The sequence below is a fragment of the Pantherophis guttatus genome, chromosome 2 (genome assembly GCF_059756535.1).
Source record: "Pantherophis guttatus breed Tessera chromosome 2, ASM5975653v1, whole genome shotgun sequence".
NCBI classification, from domain to species: domain Eukaryota; kingdom Metazoa; phylum Chordata; class Lepidosauria; order Squamata; family Colubridae; genus Pantherophis; species Pantherophis guttatus.
The window spans coordinates 127,684,537-127,709,052 of record NC_142064.1 but is presented as its reverse complement, the minus strand read 5'-3'; the positions used below and the strand labels follow the sequence as shown (position 1 = coordinate 127,709,052).

General features: G+C 40.2%; 1 protein-coding gene across 3 annotated transcripts in view; it reads right to left on the bottom strand.

The window, feature by feature from the left end:
- Positions 1 to 24,516, bottom strand: part of LRP1 (LDL receptor related protein 1) — a 336,417-nt gene that overhangs the window by 87,091 nt on the left and 224,810 nt on the right. For all 3 annotated transcript variants that reach the window (XM_034419253.3, XM_034419254.3, XM_034419255.3), the window contains 13 exons: positions 22,320 to 22,520; positions 20,988 to 21,233; positions 18,670 to 18,867; positions 13,277 to 13,481; positions 12,216 to 12,380; positions 10,810 to 11,054; positions 8,561 to 8,692; positions 7,735 to 7,962; positions 6,548 to 6,722; positions 4,440 to 4,534; positions 4,013 to 4,162; positions 1,734 to 1,877; positions 959 to 1,084 (listed from right to left, as the gene is read on the bottom strand). In XM_034419253.3, the coding sequence (XP_034275144.2) occupies positions 959 to 1,084; positions 1,734 to 1,877; positions 4,013 to 4,162; positions 4,440 to 4,534; positions 6,548 to 6,722; positions 7,735 to 7,962; positions 8,561 to 8,692; positions 10,810 to 11,054; positions 12,216 to 12,380; positions 13,277 to 13,481; positions 18,670 to 18,867; positions 20,988 to 21,233; positions 22,320 to 22,520 (2,310 nt within the window). The remainder of the gene's footprint in view (positions 1 to 958; positions 1,085 to 1,733; positions 1,878 to 4,012; positions 4,163 to 4,439; positions 4,535 to 6,547; positions 6,723 to 7,734; positions 7,963 to 8,560; positions 8,693 to 10,809; positions 11,055 to 12,215; positions 12,381 to 13,276; positions 13,482 to 18,669; positions 18,868 to 20,987; positions 21,234 to 22,319; positions 22,521 to 24,516) is intronic.

Here is a 24,516-nt window from a genome sequence, read left to right as displayed (position 1 = left end):
TGAAACGAAATTAGTGATGAGAGATTTAAGTTTTAGTTTGTTGAAAGTTAGAATATGGAAACAATAAAACATAATTTTAATTCACCTATGTGTCTCTAGTCAATTATTATTTAAAAGATAAGCAAAGTCAATATTGATTGAAGTGTGGAGGAAACTGTTTATTTTTTAGCTGGACTTTGTTTTCCCTTTGAAAGGAAGCACTAAACAGCTGCCAGGAATTCCTCAACAGGAACTAAACTATTAACTTTGTACTATCAATGTTGGTCTGTACAAATAGTATTATAGTAGTAATGATAGTAGGTATTCCTTTCTAGTGTCATATCACATTCCTTGCCACCAAAATTATGAGATCATGATTTAGATAGGACCCATTGTCCACAGCCTTTTTAGAGTGCCTCCCAGAGAAGGGAGAGTAGAAAGATGAATCTTATATATACATGGGCTTTCTGAATATCCCTTCTAGAATATGCCTTTCTTTGGATGAGTGCAAAGATTAATTGCTATATCCTGAAAATAGGGGGGGAAATTGTCAAGGATTGTATCCTATCATTTTTAGTCCTGCAATTCTATATTTTTTTTTCTCCTTCACATCTTAGGGCTGCATCCCACTTTATCTATTTTAGGTGACACCAGTGTTTTTCTCCCCCTCATCTAGTCTACATGAAGAATGAATGTGTGAAGAAGACTGAAGATATATTTAGAAACACATTTCTTGAAGGTAAAGAAAGCCAGGACTGACTGCAACTTCCCATTAAGAACATATGCAATTAAGGTCAACTTTGCCATCTCATGATATATGGATAACACCATGGGAAGCTCATTAGAAGCCTTTTTGAGAAAACTGAAAAGGAGGGAGCTGCCCTTCATGATTCATAGAGGTAAACTAGACAAGTTCCAGGAATGGAGAACAATGCCTGCAGGTCACATTTAGACAGAACCACCCCTTATAATTGTTCACCTTCACAGGACTGCTGCCCGCTCTTCAGGCTGTAGCCAGCTGTACACATGCAGGAACGAGTAGTGTCTGATGTAGGAAGGCAGAGTTGTGAGCATTTGCCGTTGTTCACACTGCAAGGGTTGACACCTGAAACCATAATAACAGCAAAATTAAAAGGGGACAATTATCACACAATATCAAAGTCCAGATTTTCTTTTGCAACCAGATGGTCACATATATGATCATTTACAGCCAAACAAAAATCAAAAAAGGAATTGGCAAGTAAATGTCTCCAGGCATGAACACTTCTGAAGTTTCTCCATATGACACCCTCTCCCTCCAAAATGAACCAATTAGTTGATTTTAAAAGGCCAACACCTTCTCACACCCCAGCTAAATTTTGTGTTTCAATTGGAAATGCTAAATGTCACGAGTCCTTTGAGACTGCCAAGAGTTTTGCAAGATTTTGGTGATGTTACCAGATTTAAAACAAACGTTTTGTTTGTTTCATCCCACAGTACATATCATCCCACAAGGACATCCAAGGTCATGGGCCTCAAAAAGTGTGGTTCATTTGGTCAAAATGGTCAAAATGCCACCAATTCAAAACTAGGCTTCCTAGGACTTGGCAGGCAGATTATATGAATTTAAGTTTACCCAATTTTTTTGCGTGCTGCCTGACCTAGGAAATTCATGAGTCTCCATTATGCTTCCTTGCAACCTACTTCTTCAGCCTCTCCTCTTGTACCAAGCAGAGCTGCCTGGCATCAGTATTTCAAGAACCCTCCACACTCACCCTGTTGCTGGATGATCTCATCATAGATCTTCATGTGCATTACAAGAGTGGTACTGTTGCGCAACACGACTGCCTCCGATCCATCTTTCTTGTTGCAGATGCCCATTTTTTCAGAGGCTTGGTCAGCCCACCACAACTTATCACCTAAGTGAGAAAGGGGAAAGCGTACACATGCCATGAGGGAACTCACAATGAAAAGAATCCAGTTTGCTCCCCATTTTATAAACTCAGACGTACTGACACGGCAATTATTTTCACAATTTTAGAACTCCAGTAAAGAAGTGTTTTATTGTTCCCGTTTTACCAATATGGACTTAGGGGAGAAAGTGAGATGGGAAGAAAAATGGGGTGTGGAACAATTATACCTTGGCCAGAAGACTGAAAAAAGAAGAGTTGAAAGATTCTAGTTGATTAGTCAAAAGAAAGTTACAGGTCTTCCTTGGCTTAAGACAGCAATCTGGACTGGAATTGCTGTTGTTAAGCAACAAGGTCATACAGTGTGATGTCACATGACTGGGGTGCTTAGCAATGGCAAACCTTGGCAGTACTGGTTGCCATCATTAATTGAGGACCAGGTTGTTAAGCAAGAACCTCACATGACTGCGACTTCTGATTTCCTGCTGGCTTCCCCATTGACTTTGCTTGTGGGAAGCTGAAAGAATGTTGGAAATTATGATCACTGTGCTTGTAACAACATGATAATTTCAAACTGGGCGCCAAGTGAGCAGATTGTGACTACATGACTGAAGAGATGCTGCATTGGCCGGAACTGTGCAGATCTATTGTAGGTGCATTCATTCATCACCATGATAACTTTGAACAGTCATTGAACAAATGGCTGTAACCAAAGAACCACCAGTAATCAGCTGGAACGAGTGGCTAAAACGAGTGGTGAGGTATATTTAACATACAGTAGTCCTCACTTACCAATGGTCCAAATGTTTTCTCAGTAAGCATCACAGTTGTAAAGTGCAATGTTGTGTGGCTGCACTGATTTAGGATGGCAACTCTGGCACTCCTAGTTATTGCTAGGCAAACCACATGCAGTTGCAGTATCCTACAGTCACATGATCTTGCTGGCTTGCTGGCTTCATCATTGACTTTGTTTGTTGGGATACCAGATGGTAATCATATGACTGAAGGATGCTGCAATCTCACAATTATGAGCTGGTTGCCAATCATTTGAATTACATTCATGTGACTATGGACATAGTGCGACAGTCAAAAGTACGAGGACCAGTTGTGAGTCTCCCTTGTTCAGCACAATTTATAACTTTGAATGGCTGCTGAATGAGTGGTCATTAAATGAGTAACTGTTTTCTGTAGCACTCGCTAAAATTTTCTTAACCTATATTAAAGATAATTAATTTTAAAAGGTATGCTTCTTCATTAAGATGCTTTTCATTTGATTTTTATTCATCAATGCAATGAATTTAAGTGCTCAAACCTTGTAGTACTGAACTGCATGAATTTTGTTCCAAACCAGCAACCATTTTAATTTAAACATGAGTTATGCTGGCTAGAGCTGAGAATCTTGAGTTCCTGGAATTGCACATCTAATTTTGGGTTGTTTCCTTTAGTGTATATATAAACCAGCAGGTAAACTTAGTTAAACTAAGATAGTTAAATATCAGTTTCCCAAAATTGCTGTAGCATTAGCTTGCTGGTTTCCTGGTTCTGGTATTAGCCAGAAAAAGATCTACTGTCATCCCTGTGTGTGTAAATTAACAAAAAGATTAAATATGTGTTTCCACACATGCAGCTATAAAATACAGGTACATTATATTAAAAGCATTGTTAAAAGCTTTAACCATCATGCTAAGTTGTGCTTAGGTACTAAAAGGAAGGAATTTAACTTCTGTAGCATCAGTTTATTTTAAGACTTTAACTCTTTGTAAAATACATTTTTAGCAATGGTAAAATAGATTGAAGAATATAGTCCCCAAATAAGTTATATGAATACTAACGCAGTACATCTTAGATATAGATACTTTCAATTGGGTATTATGATAAAAAGTATCATGGAGATTTAATTATGGAAATCAAAGCCTCAATATGATACCTTTTGGAAAACAATGTAGTAATTTCTGAATACAGAAGACCAAATGCTTTTGAAACAAAAGCAAAAGTTTAGGGAATGTGATTTATGTTCTCTACTATTAAACACAAACAGATTCTAGGTAAATGAGCCCACAAAAATGAGAAATACATAAGATCTACTCTCCATGCAAATCGCAGCATGAGGAAAAAAAAAACATACATTGTCCACTGTCTCTTACCCATTATAGCCAATGCTGTGGCTTTGCGTAGCTGGTTCTTCATAGTCTCCAACACCTCCAAACCACTGCCATTGAAGTTGCATCTATTGATGGTGCCATTGCCAGAGCTTATCCAGTACAGCTTGTTTTCTTTGTAGTCAATGGAGAGCCCTGACATTAATATATATATATATATATATTATTATTATTTTAGCATGGACTCAAAAGAGTAAGCAGCAAGGGTAGGTTGTATGAAAACCGTTGTCATGGGTGGCCTTAATAAGTAACAGACCAATAGGAGGAAGGAGCAATCTGTCATTTCTAATTGTATAAACCAGACATCTGTACTGACATTATGGAGATGATGCAAATTGTACTATTGCCATGAATTTTATCGTCATTTCACATAATGATGCTACTACAGAAACAATGCAAATGACTTCCATACCAACAGGCCATTTTTGGTTGGTGAAGAGAAGGCTGCGGTTGCTTCCATCCATGTTGGCGACATTGATGCTGTCTCCATCTGTCCAGTAGAGTTTCCTATGAAACAAAGGAACCACCATTCAGTGCTATACCCTTCCCCACATTGGCTGATTATACCCTGGAAATGTCCCTGCCATTTGCTTTACACTGGTAAGAGTTCATCTGAAGAAAAGAACGCCTTACAGGAAGTTGAGTGGTAGAGAGCAAATCAAAATTTATCTCCTTTCTTCCAAACATTTTGTCAAGTGGAGAAAAGGTTTATATGAATGTTTCTCAACTTCAGCCAGCATGCTCCTGGAATTCTGAGAGTTAAAGTCCACCCATCTTAAAGTTACTAAAGATGAGAAATGCAAAAGAGACAATCAGCCAGCCCAAGAGAAGAAAAAAGGCTCCAGCACCTCTCCAGCAGTAATCAGCACCCAGATCAGCATAGATTAGCAATAGCAATAGCACTTAGACATATACTGCTTCATAGTGCTTTTGCAGCCCTCTCTAAGCTGTTTACAGAGACAGTATATGCCCCCAACAATCTGGGTCCTCATTTTACTGACCTCGGAAGGCTGAGCCAACCTTGAGCCGCTCAGATCTGAACTGCCGAACAGCAGCTAGCAGTCAGCTGAAGTATCCTGCAGTGCTGCCCTCTAACCACTGTGCCACCTTGGCTCTAGCTCCAAGGTTAACTTCAGACCAACAAGCAATACCCCAATCAAGAAACTGCCAAAGAGCCATCAGTATACAGCCCAACCAAAGAATCTCTAAGACCGCCCTCACCCACAGACAGGCAAGTTACCAGAATATAAATTGACAGCAAACAGCACTTCTTAGCACTGATGATGTTACCTAGTTAGCAAGAAAACAAGCAAGCTCAGAGAGCACCAAGGACCCCTCTAATGCAGGTATCTCCTTGATGAATAGTCTCTTGCCAAATGAAAAAGGGTTTACCTTGCCTAATAATATGTCATAAACTAGCTGGTAGGTTCACATTCACACATACCCAGCCCTTGATACACCTCAAGACAGTTTTTCAGTCATGAAAAGGACCTCTCTCTAAAACAGCTTCTTTATATCATTCAGAAACAGCAGTTTTAATTCTGAAGGGAGTCAGACTCTTGAATACAATTATTGCTATTCCTACTGGGCTGTGCATGGCCTAAAGATAAAGAAAGAATGTCTAGATGCAACAGAGCCGGTTATGGGGATTAGGCATCAAGTAAATCCACTTAAGCATGCCTGTTGGATTCATTCAGAAAATTTAAGCAATGACTTCCCAAACCCCAACTTTTGCTTTTAAAAAGAGAACAAAAGAACAAAACAGAATAGTCAAGTCGTAAGTATCTTGCAAGAAGAGCTTAAAATAGAACAGAACAAGCAAAACTTAAGAACTTCAGCACGTGCCAAAGAAAGATCCCCTCCAGCAAAAATTTGAGGGTTACGGCTAAACACCTAAAGAATGTTATATTATCTAACTCTGGAATTATGGGACATATGTTATATTACATTCTTGCAGATCCTAAGGTTACAAAAGGAAATGCATTGTAGAAATAAACCTTATTTCTCGTACTTTTTTCTTTTTTTTAACTTTTCTTTACTTCTAAAAGTGAAAAAAAATGTTAAGGTAGGAAAACTAGATAAGAAAATCCAATCACTGTAAAATCCTGGGAAAGAAGCAGGGAAATTGCATTAATTGCCATTCCAATTTTTTCCATTTAATTCCCTATTCAGATTATACATTCACTGTGGAAATATACAAAAGGATATGTTATGTCATGAGGATATGTCTTGAAGAACCTGGGCTCATAACCTTGCTCCCCTCTGATGCATTTACAACAAGGAAGCAAGAAACATTTAATATTTCCACATAAACTGCCATTAGTTGTAACTGGAGTGAAATAAACCACCATTAAACCTCAATTCATGGAGCTTGTTTAAATAACATGTAGTTAATACATTCAGAAATAATACTAAAAAGCTGTTAATTTAAAAAGGAAAGGGAAAGTGTTTCAGTCTGTTTCTCAGAAACTCCACCCTATTGTTTAACTTTGTCAGCATTCTTGATTGACTCAGACTTACCCTTTGAGAGGATGAACCACCAAACAATGAGGTTTGTCCAGTCCCTGAATCACAGCATTCTTAAAGGAGCCATCTAGCCGGGCAACATTAATCTGTTTCTTGTTGGCATCATAGCTGGTCCAGAAAAGGTTCCTAGAGACCCAATCCACAGCCAAGCCATGAGCATTGGGTAAATCTGCAAAGTAATAGACAATGTATTTCTTTAACTGCTGTAAGCTGCCCAAAGTCAAATAAATAAATAGGAATAGATGTGAAACCCAGAAAGATACAAAGAAAGTTAGGATGTGCTGCCAGAGGGGGCCATATTGCCTACTTCCTCCCATAATTCAAAGAAGGAAAAAAACTGAAAAATGATGGGAGTTTTGTGAGATGTCTCTGTGTTATTTACACAGCCTCAATGAATCCCACAATGATAACTATTGATTGCAAAAGTAGCTAATCCCTGTAGAATAATGATAAGAAACTGCAAGGAATATAGGTGTGGCAGACCTGCAGGCTGAGCCTGAGGGTGGGGTTAAATGTGTCATCAGTTTGGAATTTTTGCGCTCCCACAAGAGACCTAAGTCAGCCACTTGTGAATTTCCTTTGACCCTTATCTAGTGCCAATTTAGCTTTGCCTGTTATTTGACCAGATTCTTGTGTATAGGTAGCAATAATAAACTCTTCTGTGCTTTGAACTCAGTGAATGCTCCTGTACCTGGCATTAGACTTAATTAAAATAAAATGTAAAAGTTAAATATTCTAGGGGGCACCTACCATCTGGAATGAGCTCCCCCCGGAGATACGGAGGATCCCGGATCTGCGCACCTTCCGCTGCACTGTGAAGACCTTTTTATTCCATCAGGCGGGCTTGGCCTAATCTCTTCCCTTTTTAAATATGTAAATTTTAATCTGTTTTTAAATTATTGGGGTGTTTTAATCTGTCTGGGCCAAAATGATTTAATTTGATTTTATCTGGTTTTTAAATTTTTTGTATCTATGTATTTTATTGTTGGCTGTTCACCGCCCTGAGTCCTTCGGGAGTAGGGCGGTATACAAATCAAATAAACTAAACTAAACTAACTAAACTAATGCCTTTTAAAAAGCTGTCCATCAAATATTCGAATTTCATTTAACAATAGCCAAGTCAAAAAGCAATACAAATGTTGGGAAGCTTTGGAAGAGAGGACAATGTAAGTAATTCGCACCTGCAGAAACAACCGTTTCAACGCCAGTTCCATTGATGAATGCCCGCTTGATGGTTTGTGTGCGGACATCTGACCAGTAGATACGTTGTTCCAGAGCATCGTAGTCAACCACAGTCACATTGTCAATGTCAGGCACAGTGAAGGAGTTAATGTAATTGTAATATGGGTTGTCAATGTCCACCCCTCGGATTTCCATCTGGCGTGCATAAAGCAAGAACTTCTTGAATTCTGGAGATGGGGAGAAAAGGCAAGACCAGATGATGGAAACTCACTATCATCAGGACTCTGCAAGTATAAAGACTTTCCAAAACTTGTAAGATTCTTAAATAGATTATTCATTAATGGTACAGGTCTGGGGTATAAGAGTTTCCAAAGTTCAGACTGAGGGCGAGTTTAATTTTTTTTTCTCAATTGAATTATTTCTAAATATTTAGCAAATTGAATAAATCAATCAATAAACATTTAGCCTGAAGAGATGGGAAAGTAACCTGTTTTGGGGTTTCAGTGATGCAATTTATCAGAGAATGATTTAAATGTTTTGTTGCAGCATGCAAGTTTTGCTTATGACTACTATGGAAAATCAGTCTTTTAAAAACTGATACAAGTGGGTGAAAACTTGGCTATACATTTAAACATTCCTGTGCTTTTTACTCTCATTTGCTAAAAACCTGTGAACCATTCTGAAAGATCGCCTAGGAAGTATCAATAGCTAAAATAAATGGGAAAGATAGGGACAGGAAGCGATAAAGCACTATTATAATCTCAAATTATCTATCTTTGCAGGAGAAGCTCCCGATTTACCCTGGATCCCATTCACTCCCTTTACCATAGCAGGTGGCATTGTCCTTATCCAGCTTCATCAAGTGGGGGCAAGCACAGGAGTAAGTGCCATTGTAGTTGATGAGGCAGAGGTGGGAACAGTGGCCTTTTCCTCCATTGGCCTCACAAGGATTGGGAGCTAGAAGAACAAAAAGGTTATAAGATTACATTCCTCACAACTTTGTTCTAAATAAAGCAGAATGCATAGCTCTGTGTGGGAATGGGTATATGGCATATATAGCCCAAGGGAAAAAGGCCATTGTGACTGGACTTCTGGATTGTCCAGCATTGTAGGGTTGTACTTTTGCTCTCCCTAGACTAGAGCAAGCATCTCCAAATTTAACAACTTTTAAGACTTGTGGACTTCATGGATGGCTGAGGAATTCTGGGAGTTGAAGTCCACGAGTCTTAAAGTTGCCAAGTTTGGGAGAGCCCTGCACTACTGCCTTAAAAAGTGCAAGTGCCAAAAAAGAAAATGTAAGAGACAGACCAGGAGAAAAGCCAATCCTACAGTCTACGGAGAATTTCCAAATTATCAGAAAGTAGAGTCTTGTAAGTGCAAGTACTTCATAGTGTGTAAAAATCTCCATGTGTATCCATCTCATTTTTAATAATAAATCATAGTGAAGCTTTAAATCTTCTTCTTTTAAAGACCCCATAATCCCTTGTGGGGTGGAGTCTGGGAAACTGAATGGAGCTAGCAGAGTGTTTTAATGGCCGGATGCCCTTCCTGTCGCCAATGCGGAATTTTGTTCAGCAGATAATTTCTCAGTGTGCCCAGAGGGAGAAATATCTGCCTCTATCTAGGATTGAACTCACAGCTTCCTGATTGTGAGGCGAGAGCTCCACGTCTAGGCCACCACACCACTCCACAGTGAAGCTTTAATACACAGATATAATTACTGTAGATTTGTTCCTTGTGCTCTTTTTAAGGTAATTCTGTTATTTTGCCATCAACATCAGAACATAATTTGGTATGTAAATCCTTGGAGTGAGTGAGTGAGTGAGTGAGTGAGTGAGTGAGTGAGTGAGTGAGTGAGTCTGTCTGTCTTTCTGTCTGTCTGTCTGTCTGTCTGTCTGTCTGTCTGTCTATCTATGTACCGTATGTACCTCTCTATCCCATCTATCCATGCCAAGTATAATAGTATCACTGTTGGAATAATTTTTTTCCCATTCTAATTTAGGCCAGTTAACTGACAGGAATTTCCAGGATTTTAAGTGACCCTGATTAAGTGCACAAACTAAATGATATATGCATCTGACAACCATATAAGGAGATCATTATCTACTATGCTATACTTGAATGAGAATGGCCTCTGCAATTTATCAGAGAAGGAATTATTTTAGTTTAAAACCGCTCCTCCCTCGCCTCATAATTTAGATGTTCTTGCAGCACACCAATCTTGCTTATGACGAAACATACTATGGAAAGTCAGTCTTTTAGAAATTGATACAAGCAGGTAAAGAAATGGGCATAGACACTGGTTTCTGAAAAATAAGCTCTACATGGCAATGGATCCAAGATAGTACTGTCCCTGAGCAGTGAAATTAAATCCAGAATCTGTGCCTTTATTAGGAGACTGGGGAATAAATAAAAAGCTTCTATGATCAAATAATCAATTCACTTGTAACTGCTTCTCTCATCTTACTGAAAGATATAATACCAAAAATTGGCAAATAGGTGCCTGGGGGGAGACTATACTCATTGGCAGAGCACAATGACTATAAAGAGTCTCTTGTGAAATTCCAACCATCTCCAAGTATCGGTGGTGATTCTCAATCATCCAGGCCATGGTTGTCCCCCACGGGTGCTTTTTTTTCAAAAGACAACTGGACTTTCCTCTCTTGTTGTTGTTTTCTTTGAAAACATTTCTGGATGAGAAGCGAAATGTTTTCAAAGAAAAAAAAAAAACAAGAAAATCTAGCTGCCTTTTGGAGAAAGCATCTTTGGGACTATCACCACCAAAAAAAGAAAGCAATGGTACCAATTAAAGGGGAAAAAACACTCTTAGTTATAGTCAATCTAGTTTTACCCAACTAGCTTCCACTGGCCGCATCATTTACACATCAGTGGGAGTCACTGTTTCTTCCTGTATCCATTAGATGCAAAGTCTCTGGAGCCAAGCATGGCTACCTTAAAACACAGCAGTAGATAGCTGTGGCAATTGTGACAAACTTCTGGTGCCCATGTTGACTTCACAGACTGAAACCTGATGTCATTCCCCAGACTGCCCCCTTTCCCTCATCATGGCTCACCTACAGGCTGGCGAGAGGGGTGATAGACCTGTAAATCAAAGGGCTGTGTGTTGGTTCGCTGCACGACCGTGACGTTGTGGCCTGTCCACTTGTTAGCCTTGGCCAAGGTATTTGTGCGCCAGTCAGTCCAGTACACCTCGCCACCGTACAAGGTGACAGCAAAGGGATGGGACAGATACTCATGCCCTCGCAGCACCTCAATGTGGCCGGTGCCGTCATAGAGGGCAGAATAGATCGCATCTGACCTGGGGAAAGAAGATGACAAATCAACATGAACATACCCAGAAGCAGGAAAAAGGAGGGATGAGAAGCAAGAGACACGAGTTCAAGAGCTGCGTGGGAACATGTGAGTGCAAAGTAGAACTGGTACCACAAGATCATTTTCTTATTTTCTTTGTTCGAATGTGTAATTTTTGCCTGACGAATCAAATAAATAAATAATGAAAGATATGGCTAAGCAAAGAAGCTGCAAGTAAGACATGAGAAACAAAGAAAGACGAAGGACGGAGAGAGCAAGATACTTATAAATGGAAAAATACATTTCCAATCAAAGGCTTTTCTTTTCAGAAAGCAATTCAGCATGAAATACATCACTCTAGGAAAGTAAGCCGAAGTACCTATTTTATGTTGCCCTGGAGTCTATTAAAGGCATGCCAAGTTTATTATAAAACACAGTGATTTGTTTATTAGTCTCTAATCTATAGCAAAAAAAATGCATTTAATACGCTAGCCAAATAATGTCTTACTTACTAAGGTTTTATTACATTAATATAGTAACTATAGTAATTATGCGTATCGTTACTGTGAGAGACAGAAAAGAGGAAGTTATTGTGTTCTTACAGCCTTCTCAGGATAAAAGACTCAATGGGATATTACAGCAAAATAGGAGACTCTCTTCTCTTTCTCCTCAATTAAATAACAGCTCTGCAAAGTGCAACTGATGTAGAATTACTCCCAATAGACAGAGAACCTTTTTTGCAGAGCACGAAGGAAATGCTTCCGGTTTTTCAATGTTTTCGGGGGGGGGGGGGGGGGAGGGGAGGAGGGGTGTGTGGAAACATATCTTGGACAAAGATAACCATTCCCAATTGCAGCTATGGTAGTCTATATTACACTGGCATTATTACATTCAATATGTGATCTTGCATTAAGTAAAATGATCTCTGAGGCTAATTCAAGAAGGAAGGAAGGAAGAAGTAGCACGAGAAGCAAGATTTTGAAGGGCCAATCGTCAGTGGAAATAAAAATACCAAACCTAGATTCTTATAAAGGGGAAGATGTGGACATTTTAAGAGGATCTGGATTGGCTTCTCAATAAAAATCCCTCCCCAGCCCCTCGCCCAGAAATGATTAATTTCTACCCTGAATCTCAACCCCTGAATATTTGGTGTCTGACTGCTCCGCACCTGGCATCAATCCACAGTATACGCTTTTCCAGGTAGTCCACTGTGAGCCCATTTGGCCAGCCGCCTGAGCCTGTTTCCTTGTGAATGACACGTCGGCCTTGGCCGCTCATGGAAGCTGCCTCAATGCGAGGCAGGCTTGCATCCCAGTCTGTCCAGAAGAGAATCCTGGGGGGAAAAGTGGGCAGACACACAGAGTCAAAAAAAAGATGCCTCTTCAGCCACAGGAAAATAGTTTAAGTAGTCTCTGTAATACTGCAATATTCACTGTCAATCATTCACTCTTTGAGACACTGAACAGTGATCTGATATCAATCCTCTCTGCAACACTCCATAGCTGTTGAATGCGAATGCAGGCAAATCTTATAAGACTATGCTTTTAAAAGCAATGCTTCATTTCTACAGAGTTCAGAAAGTCTGTATGCAGAGTGCTACATGGCACAATTTCCTTCATTTTGTTTCTAAAGTGATGTGAAAATATTCCCGTGCTCTTCAATAGTCTGTTTATGATCAATCCCATCTACCTCTTATGAAAGGGTTAGAGCGGAATAAAGAGTATCCTTCTACATTGGTAATATTTTTAGGAAAGTTGGAATTTCACTGCAGAGAGGATCTAATTCAATTTCTGCAGTTGAGGAATGTGCAGACATACCCTTTAAAAGGAACCTATTTGGTTTTAAAATTCTACAGGATACCACATAAATAATAAATACCAGGACATCTTTCTAGTAGCAGATAGAAGTTTGCTTATAAACAAAACACCAGGCATTCTTGACGCTAAATTCATGACCATGACTAGCATTCTATGGTTTTGCCCCGTTTGGATCAAATCCCAGAATAAACCCAGCCCCCTCCTAAGGATACAAATATCTGGTGAACATTTGGTTTACTGTCTCCTCCTGTGCAAATGCTAAATGGAGGTTGAGGTTTGCTAATGGATTAAAAGATTAATATATTTTACCAAAATCCACATGGGCAAGTTATTGTGGTACCCAACCTTCCACTGTGTTTTTAAATCAGTTCCTGCTCATAGATTTCTTCATCCCCTACATTCAGACTCATACCCGCATCGTGGATCTAGGGCGATGGCACGAGGGTGCTCGATATCCCCAGCCAATAAGGTGCTCCTCATTGTTCCGTCTAGTTTAGCCACCTCAATTTGGTCCAGGTTGCTCTCCACCCAGTAGATGTTGCCAGCAATCCAGTCCACAGCAAGTCCTTCAGGAGTAGCTAGCCCATATTGTATCACCACCTCAAAGCTGGTTAGGGCTGTAAAAAAGATAGTTGGGATAGAAGCCATCAGTGATTGTTCATATTATCCAGACAAGCTTCACTTCATGTTGAAAGCATCTTTTAAAATTCTTTTCTGTGATCTAACTTTCCCAAGATCTTCTCTCTCAATTAAAAAATGGGTAAAGATGCTTCCAAGTTCTGTAATAACATTTCAAGAAAAATATCTTAATGGATAATACCAAATGTCATTGAGAGGACCAGCAGAACCACTAGAAACACTGTCACGTATTTAATTCATGGCCTACCACATTATCAAGCTATTCAGCCTGAAAATATCTAGAATCCACACATCTAAATAATCAATCTGATTCCAGAAAGTCTGAAAGAGAGTTGCTGCTACTCTGTATTGGATCTTAGATCAGACAGTCTGAAGAATGGGTAGTAATTATCTATGATAGCATTCCCCACCTTGAGAGCACTCTTGTTTATATGTACTCCCATTCCCAGAATTCTCACCTGTGACTACATGGGCTGAAGAATTCTCAGAATTCAGGCCCACACATCTGAATGATTGGGGAAAGATGATCTAGGATTCATTGCTTTCTTCAAGAAGTATCTTACAATATGCGAGCAATGGAGAGATTATAGCCACTTTAGAGATTAGTAAATTTATTGTGACATGTAAATGTAATCCATTCTGAGAAAGAAACCATGCTTTTGCTAAATTGCTCAAGTTATTAAAACAGAATGCATGTAGCTGAATTCATTCCAAAGAGCCTACAGGAGAATTAGCTCAGTCATTTTCACCATGTTGCCTTTTCTTTCCATTGGGTAAAATAGGAATTCCTCCAAAGTATCTGCTATCTTTTATTTAGATATAAGCTATAGTTACATGCCACACCTCATAAATTCTGGCTATACCTAACAGTTAAGAATTAAAACTAAAAATGTACAGAAAACAAGCGCCCTCTTGCAAATTTGTCCCGATCCTAATATGGTAAAATCTCATTTCTAGCCTCATTTATAACTTTAATCTCTGGACAAGTCAAAGGATTCCTAGTTTTAGGTATTAAAATAAAGATATGTGAAAAACTAATTTCAATTTTAAATGGCTTTATTGAGAGCAAGGGGTGGGGTTTTTTTTAAACAACAATCAAAGTTTGAGTAACCCAAGAGGCTTCAAATCCATAGCTAGATGAATAGGGAGAAGGGACAGAAAGTCCTTTAGTGGGGACATACTAAAAATCCATCCTGATATTCTGCAATCCCTTGATCACCCAGTGCCCCATCACCAGCTCTGTTGAGACACTAATCAGGTTAGGCCCTGTTCTTTGCTGAAACAGTTGCTAGGCTGTAATTATCATTTAGGGAAGCTCTGAGAATGCTAATTAACTCTAACATAATGATCAACATTTAAAAGAAAGAAGGTATCATTTAACAGGGATTGAACACTGCTATTTCTGATGGTAGAAATGCAGAAAGAGAAGGAGAGACTGGTTCATCTTGAAGGTATCTCAAGCCCTTTTCATGTTTCAGCTTTCCCTGAAGGATTTATAGACCAATTTACAGGTAATCCTCAGTTAATGTTAGTAATTGGGACTGAGAACCCCATTGCTAAGTGCTGTGGATATAAAGCTTGACATCATGTGACTATACCCGCTTATGACAGCAATGCCTACTGTGGCTATAAAGTGTGATTTCATATGATTGCTATTTGTGGCCTCCTGTTGGCTTCCTCATTGGCTCTGCTTATTGAAAGCTGGCAGTGAAGGTCACAAATCACAATGGTGGGATTGTGGGACACTGCAACTGTTATAATTGTGAGTCGGTTGCTGAACACCTGAATTATGATCATGTGACTGCTGTGACAGCCACAACTTATTTATGGGCCAGCCAAGTATCCTCGTTCAACGCCTTTGTAATTTCAAATAGTTGCTGAATGAATGGTCATTAACCAACAATTATCTGTACTGAAGTACTTAAAAAAAGCTATTCAGAAGAGAAGAGAATGATTCCTTTGATGTTTTCTAAACACAAAAACATCTTCATTAAAATACGAGATCCAGATTCACACCTATGAACTATTTAGGGTTTACAATAAAGGGTCAGTGTGATTAATCCAGGGATAGTTCAGCACTGCACAAATTACGACGAATGCAGTGTCGGACAGAGTCACTAGCACCTCCACATTTTCCTGTCAGCGGAAAGAAATGTATCCTAGGGAATTTTACAAAGCGCTTATTATATCTCTTTGAGACGTTGGTTAAACAAGGTTTTTGCAGTGGCGATTACAATAATTACTTCAAAGAATTTTAAAGATAAAATTTGTAAGGTCTTTTGTTCCCAAGAATCCGAGTGAGGAGGATCCGGTAGCTGCCCTATAGTTAGCCACACTTGTCTACTGTATTTGAGGGCAACATCTCATGGATTGAAACTGAAGGCCTGCTGCGCTTTGAGTTAACTGGCTTTCAATTACTACACACAGATTAGAAAGGCTAATCTAATCACCCCAAGGAGCATTTGTTCATCCTCACTGGGGCTCAGTCTGCTAGCTATCTATTTATTTACTCTTCCAGAACCAGCAAAAAGAGCTTATTATAATGCAAGAAGCTGGCAATTGTTTCATAATGTGGCCATTTGGGATTTGATTTCCAATACCACAGCTTACTTAATGGACGGGCGAGCTCTCAGTGGAAGCACACTGACCACAAATGTGGCAAAGGTCCAGCGTTTTCCCCAGAACTATGTTCAAGAATTTTTTTTTTTATCTTACTTAAGCAGAAGCTATAGGTGCACAGTGCTGATTGGCCAGCTCCTATGGCAGTCAGAACAAATTTTTATCCTTCATTTCCAAGCCAAGTTGTACCCAGCAATATCTGGGTACAGTCGCAAAGCAAAGTTTAATACCCCTTTATCACTTTATCTAAATTTAGTGAAGCAATGAGTCCTAGACTTTATGTCAGCCATAAAGCAAGTTTGTGTTCCTCCTCACTTTCCCAATGGATGGCTACTATGCAGAGTACTGAGTGGCTCAACCCCTCTGTTACTCATGTTACCTTCCTGAATTGATCTCAATCTTTAAAAGAAACAGGGACACGGATTTCAAAATCCAAAAGAAAATGCTGAACAGCACCTGTGCCAAATGGTTGTAAATAAACCACAAAATAAAACCGAGACGAACTGTCAGAAGTACAGATAATTCTCGATTTACGACCTGTCCTTCTTTGCATTCCTCCTCATAAAAGTAAAGGTAAACGTTCGCACATATGTGCTAATTGTTCCTGACTCTAGGGAGCGGTGCTCATCTCTGTTTCAAAGCCGAAGAACCAGCACTGTCCGAAGACATTTCCATGGTCATGTGGCCGGCATGACTAAACGCCAAAGGCGCACAGAACGCTGTTACCTTCCCACCAAAGGTGGTCCCTATTTTCTACTTGCATTTTTTATGTGCTTTTGAACTGCTAGGTTAGCAGAAGCTGGGATAAGTAACAGGAGCTCACCCCATTACGCGGCACTAGGGATTCGAACTGCTGAACTGCCAACCTTTCGATCGACAAACTCAATGTCTTAGCCACCACATTCCTCCTCATAGCCACCAGAAAATAAAAGTGCTTTTAGCTCAACAAATACTGATAATCCTCGACTTATGACCACGATTGAGCCCAAAATTTATGTTGCTAAGCAAGACAGTTGTTAACTGAATTTTGCCCCATTTAACAACCTTTCTTGCCACAGTTGTTAAGTGAATCACTGCAGTTGTTAAGTTAGTAACACAGTTGTTAAGTGAATCTAGCCTCCCCATTGACCTTGCTCATCAAAAGGTCGCAAAAGGTTGATTACATGACCCCGGGACGTTGCAACCAATTATAAATGAATCAGTAGCCAAGTGTCTGAATTTTGATCATGTAACTCTGGGATGCTGCAACAGTCATAAGTGTGAAAAATGACCATAAATTATTTTTTTCCATGCCGTTGTAACTTCAAGTGGTCCCTAAATGAACTACTGTAAGTCAAGAACTACCTGTAGTGGGATGGGAGTTATTATTATTAGATTTATCCTATCTTGAGGGGCAAAAACATTCATTGTTTGCGGACTGGACTAAGGCACTCATTGAGGAAATGAGTAATCCTGGCTTGTCTGAACTATGATGGACAGATTGATATTGCTCAGTTGTTGCTTTTTTCTCTGATCAACAGAGATGAGATAGCTATTCCTTCTCTTCCTCCACTCTATGAGTCACGTTAAGAGACAGAGCCCCATTATCCAAAACTGAGAATTCGGGTGAGGTGAGATGTGCCCACTTTCCTCCAACAAACACTACAGATGCTCAAAGGAGGGAATACCTCCTACAAGACTGTCACTTTATCTCAGCTTTCCTGCTAGAAAAGATGCTGCCTCCCTAACACAGGGAAAATGCTTTTTCATGGCTATGTACATCTTTTCTCCAAAAGCATTTTTTAAAAAAAGATATGTGATTATCTTCACAAACGCACACATGAATTACATGGGCCAATCTGAAACTGAAAAATTGTCAATAACAAAAGGTTTAAGCAGCCTCTGTTGCTGCTTTGGTCAAAATTGCCAAAGCAGCAAAATTCATCAAGCTTCTTTTCTTTAAATAAAAATATTGTCAAAGCTTTATTTTCATTTGCAATTAAAGCAAAAATAAACAGACCCTTAATTAAAATAATGAACTACAAAGAATGTCGCCAACAAAGAAGCAATTCATCAGCTGTGCCAGACAGGAAGCAAATAAAGCTTTTATCTAAAAGCACAGTAGCCCTAAAAAGCTTCAGTAATGTTTAACCAACTCCAATGGCCCTGTTATTTCATATTTTAATTATATATATATATTCCCACCAATCATTCTTAAAGGTTTGAACAGCTGATAACAGCAGAACAAACTTATGCACAATTCATTTCTTTATTGTGGTTCCATCTGTGAATACAAGGTTGAGAAGGAAGCCTAACTGTCCTGGTTAGAATGGACTGTAAGCACATCATATTTTAAAAGTATAAACTTTCTAGGGGGGAAATGTTTTTTGGGGAAAAAATCATCACTTTACAGCAGTCACATCTGTGTGCAGGTGCATGAGTCAGTCTTTGGTGACTGTCTGGAAAATTTTGTGCAGTTTTCGTGATAATATTTTTGAAAATGGTCTGCCATTGTCTTTTTCCTAGGACTAAGAGAGAGTGACTGGCCCAAAGCCACTCTGTACTCACCTCCATTCTCATGCAATTTCCCCCGGTATATCTTGTCTTCTACCACATCAGTCCAATAGAGGGAGCTCTGATTCAGATGAAAGTCCAAGGCAATGGTGTTTCTCAAACCAGGCACTAAGACGCTGTAATCTCCCTTGTGTAAGTCAATACGCCGGATCTCATGGCGATTGGAGAAGATGATGAAAGGCTTAAACGGGTCTAAAAATGGAAAGAGGAATGTTGATCACTGCCGCTATTATATTTTCATGATCTTTTAAACCCAGGAGCATCTCCTGAGAGGGCTCCCGCAGCAAACACTTTCACTTGAAAATAGATTTGGAACAAATTAGCTTTCAATCTTCTGAGTTTTTAACATCATTTTTGCCTTTCCAATTCTATTCATCTCCTGTTCTGCCGAGATGGTCAGGGTTGGGATTTTAATGAACATAACCACTGCCATAAATCATGATAAATTATTAATAACAATCCCTGAAATATGGACAAGGGCTCATTATCCTAGTACTTATTCATGTCACAAGGTAATCTGTGGATGGCGATTCCCACAGGCAAAGGTCCAAAGCTCTCGCCTGAGCCTTCCCTTTTTCATACAAGAGGGAATGAATACCATGCTGCAACTGAACATTCATGCATCTTTTTAAAATTCTCCCTCTTCCAGCCTTCCCTGGAGCCTTGGGAACAGAGCCGTCTTTCTTTTGCCTGCCAGCGGCAACATGGCAGAATGAGGCAAGTCCCTAAAGGACAGGAACACTGCTGTGTTTCTTGACTACCGGAAAACACCAAGCTGGACTTCCCCCTCCCCTCCTGCTAACTCCACTTTTGGTCTCTTTCCCATTCAGTTTTCCAAAAAGGCAAGAACCTTAGACTGACCTACTACTCTTCTCACATACAAAACAGATTCAAGGGACCTAGCCCACATCTCCATCCGTCATTATGGTTTTGGCTTTGCTATTTTTCCAGAGGGATGGAATGGGGGGTGTCTGTGGATTGGTATCCTGCAGAAAAAGCCTCAGTGGGCTCCATGTAGTCCTCTGCCCTTTTCTTCTAAAGATGTCCTCTTCTGAAGCTTTTCTTCATAGGATACTTTTTACAGTTTGAGCCAAATCCTGGATGCAGTCCAGCACTCAGGTTTTGAATCAGTTCTTCATTAAAGCGAATCTTCTCAGTCCATCCTATGATTCCCCATAAGGTCTCAGTGAATCATATAGGGGGCACAGTATACTCCTGTGAAAGCATCTCTGGCAGTGATGAAATCCACTTACCTTCGCTACCAGTTCGGGAACGGGAGCGAGTGTGGGCCTCTTTTACGCATGCACAGAACCTTCTGCGCATGCACAGATGTTGAAAAAATGGGACGTAATGACGTCCTGGCAGATGGGCGGAACCTCCCACCGCCAGTGCTACCAGTTCGGTAAACCGAATAGAACCCGCCGGCACTACCAGTTTGGTGAGCCAGATAGAACCGGGGGGGATTTCACCACTGATCTCTAGCCTACAGTTTCACAAGCAATTCATTTTAAACCCACAAGAATAATAGAAGAATCACAGTGAATCCACCCCACATACCCCCAAGAATCAACTCCTCAACCTATTATGAGAAGTGACGTGTTTCAGAACAAAGCCAAGGTTCCTTGTAACACCTGTTCAGACCCTCTACGAAAGTCTGTGGGGAAAAGTGTCAAGAGGAATTTTCTTTCTGATACCCAAAGCTAGATCTTTAGCAGCTAGTGGCCAGAAGGAGAATATTTTGATGAAGGGAAACAAAGGACGGTACCGCCTCCTCAGCTCTGAAAAGAGTTGTGTGTCCAAACTGACTGAAGTACTGGCCAGAATACTCTTTAAAGGAATCTTCCTCTAGATCGGGGGTGTCAAACTCACGGCCTGCAGGCCGGATGTGTCATGTGGTAGCCACGCCCACCCCATTTAGTGAAGGGGGGGGAGTCGTGATATGTCACATGACTACAATGTGATGCCGCAGGTTTGACACCCCCTGCTTTAGATGGATGATTCTACATACTATAGAATAATGTTTGTGGGTGAATGTTTTTTTAAAAACATATTTCTAAAAACGTCATGTGATCCTGATGAACAGATATTTAAAAGTAGGTGCTTACACAAATACAAGCCAAGATTGGTTTCATTTCCAAGATGCTTATCATTTAATGGGTGAAATGTTATCCTAATTAATTTATATTTACTAACTTAATATACTGGGCAGGCCCACTTCTTTGTAGATTTTGAAAATCTGATATCCACTGCCTCTACTTTTCAATGAGTCCAACACATTATTCTGAAGCGGACAAAGCTCACTGAGGACTTACCCAAACTGCGGCAGCTCTCGCCATCAGACTCCAGCATCCATCCTTCATAGCAAGAGCACTTCACATTGTACTTGAACTGCTCACACTTTTGACTACATTTGAGACGCTTGGCACAGTAGCTCTGGATCTGGCAAGTCTTGTTATCAGCACCAAGCTCCATTCCTAGAGGGCACGAGCAGGCAATGCCCTCACCTGGTGCTACTGTACAGTTGTGGCTGCAGCCCCCGTTGCTCAGAGAGCAAAGATCTGGATCAGAAACAGCACAGAAAACGATGGGGAGAAATTCAAGCTACTGGCTCAAATTGTCCACAAACAATTGCTTAAAAAGTTCTTTACCATTTCCCACTGAAAACAAGCTCAATACCACAAACAAGCTCCCTACCATTTCACTAAGATTCACAAATGAATCTTAGGGTCCAATTTCTCAATCCTCCAATGAATTAACTGAGGTCTTTGAATTCCATGTACAAAAGCAAGTCACCTAAAATTTACCACCATGAGGATGGAATAAGCATCTTCCACTGCACATTTGTAAGTATGAGTTTAGATACTAATCTCTGGTCCAAAGGTTGTTTCCACAGCATCAGTGGCCTCATTTTGACTAATGAGAGCAACAGTCTTGAACTTTCTAACTCATTAAACTGCATAATATCCAAACAAGTCACTCACTGTTTACTAGCAAGATTTATAGGCCTCTACATTAGCTGTATCTATGATGTTTGCCTTGTTTCTTCAAACCAAATTAAAACGGGATCTATTTATGCTCATAGATGAGACATAAACAAGCAAACAAGGCCTATTCAATATTTACATCTCCTACAATGTATTTATCACTTTTCACAAGAGATGAACAAGAGGCCCTGATCTTAGGAAAAATGGAGGTTAACTTCTCAACAGTTTTTAAAACATGCAAGGGCCTAGAGCCATGATGGTGAACCTATGGCATGTGTGCCAGAGGTGGCACACAGATCCCTCTCTATGGGCTTGCGTGCTGGTGCCAGCTGCTCTTCTGGGTTCCGGCGCACATGGACCCCGGACCAGATGTCTGGCGTGCATGTGCGTAACAGAACCCAGAAGAGCAGCTGGCCGATCCGTGCATGCGCACCGAACAGCTGCTCTCTTCCGGGCTCCGGTGCTCTGGCAAGCGCACGCTCCAGTTTCAGCACTCAGTGCCGAAAAGATTAACCATCACTGGCCTAGAGCTATATTCACCAGGAATTCTGGGAGCTATTTTCCCAAGTTCCTGAGAAGACAGTAGGTTGGAAAAGATCATTTAGAGAAAGGACAACATTGACATAAGACCGAATAATTTGTTCCTTGCCTGACACTCACCACACAGTTGCCCTTCATCAGACCCGTCCCCACAGTCATCAATTCCATCACACAGTTTCTCAGGAGGGAGGCAGATAGATGTCGTATTGGCACATGTGTGGGAGGGTGGCTTGCACACCAAAGACTCACAATTCTCTTCATCAGAATTGTCCTCACAATCATTGTCTCCGTCGCATACCCAAGCTTTGCTGATACACCGGGCTGGAAAGAAATGGAGACAAAAGTTAAGAACATTTAATCTTTTTAATGTATAATATTATATAATCTTTTAATCTTTAAAATTCCTAAGAAACACAAATGAGAAAGGTGGAAAAAGAAAATCTGGAATTTCCTCTAACTGTATACTGGGGAGGAGAGGCAGCCCCTTGTTCTCTTTTTGAGGATTGCTTCCTCCCCCCACCCCACCCCTTTTTTTTTTAACCATATATTTCCCAATTAAAGGTAACGTTTCCCCTCGCACAAATGTGCTAGTCGTTCCTGACTCTAGGGTGCGGTGCTCAACTCCGTTTCAAAGCTGAAGAGCCAGCGCTGTCCGAAGATGTCTCCATGGTCATGTGGTCGGCATGACTAAACGCCAAAGGCACACGGAACGCTGTTACCTTCCCACCAAAGGTGGTCCCTATTTTTTCTACTTGTATTTTTTACGTGCTTTCGAACTGCTAGGTTGGCAGAAGATGGGACAAGTAACGGGAGCTTACTCCATTATGCGGCACTAGGGATTCGAACCAGTGAACTGCCGACCTTTCAATCAACAAGCTCAGCATCTTAGCCACTGAGCCGCCGCGTCCCTCTCATTCCCCAATTAGACTCCTTTAACTCACAAAGCAGTAATCAGGAAACCAGAGAAGAAGAAAAAAGTATAAAACAAAAATAAAAACTCAGGAGTCGATCCAGCTGTGTAACCTTCACAATTTCTCAAACAGCAACGTATTGTTTTCTTACATCCCACTCCCCTCCTGCTTCTGAGAAGAATAAGCACACCGAAAAAGCTCTCAAAGCTACAGAACTCTGTTTTTCTGGATTAGTTAAGGGCCAAAGAATGAAGAAGATCATAAACACCAGCTGTTGTTTGACTTGTATTGCCTAATACAAAGGAGTCAACTGATGTGTGGTTTTTGTAGGTCAAGTGACCCTATGTGATGTGCATGTTTGGGTATGCACACAATTACTCTTGTTCATGGACAGTATTGCAGCAATTATGATGATACAAAACAATACAAACTTTGAAGAGAATGAGGAGTACGTAGATCATGCTAGACTTTTTATTTAAAAATGAGAAATATGTAGCCCCTTGTTGATTCATTATTTAGCAGGCCAGAACAGCAGACCTTATGCATACTTACTTCTTTAATAAAACTGCGGACAGAGGAAAAATATATTGGGTGTAGGCAAATATTGACTTTTCCAATAAAGGAGAATATTTGTAGCTCAGGGTTGACATGAGGGGTGCTTGGTGCTCTCTGAACTAGGTTGTTTTCTTGCAGACAATTCATTATCCAAACTAGGCATCATTGTCAGTGCCAGCAAGAAAACAACCAAGCTCAGAGAGCACCAAAGGCCCCTCAGATATTGTTTTTATTTAGATCTTCTTCATTCATAACTGGGACAATGAGACCCAGTGCCCTTACAAATTACTGTGAAACACCCAAACAGTTTGGGCCAAGTTTCAGTTTACTACATCTCAACTTTTTTTAAATAAACAGTTGCTGCTATAATAAACATCTGCGAGCAAAAATGTCTGAAGGGTAATTAATACTGGGTAATGCAGAATTTCATCACAGTCCTGCACCCAGAAGGCGGCATCTGTGACATTCTGTTGATGTTAATAATTAAAAATTACCCAAATCTGTAAGATTACAAGAAATCTGCCGCAACTGTAATAGCCAATGCCAAAATCCTATGTTATATCGCTATTCCCATGCAATATCTCTTTTAATTTTTTTTTTAAAATTTGATTTATATGCCGCCCTTCTCCGGAGACTCAGGGCGGCTTACAGTGCGTTAAGCAATAGCCTTCATACTTTTGTATATTTTATACAAAGTCAGCTTATTGCCCCCACTGGGTCAACTGGGTCCTCAATTTACCTACCTTAGAAAGGATGGAAGGCTGAGTCAAACTTGAGCCTGGCGAGATTCGAACTTACTTTAATTGCAGACAGCTTGTGTTAAATTACAGTGCCTTGTCCGCAGAGCTATC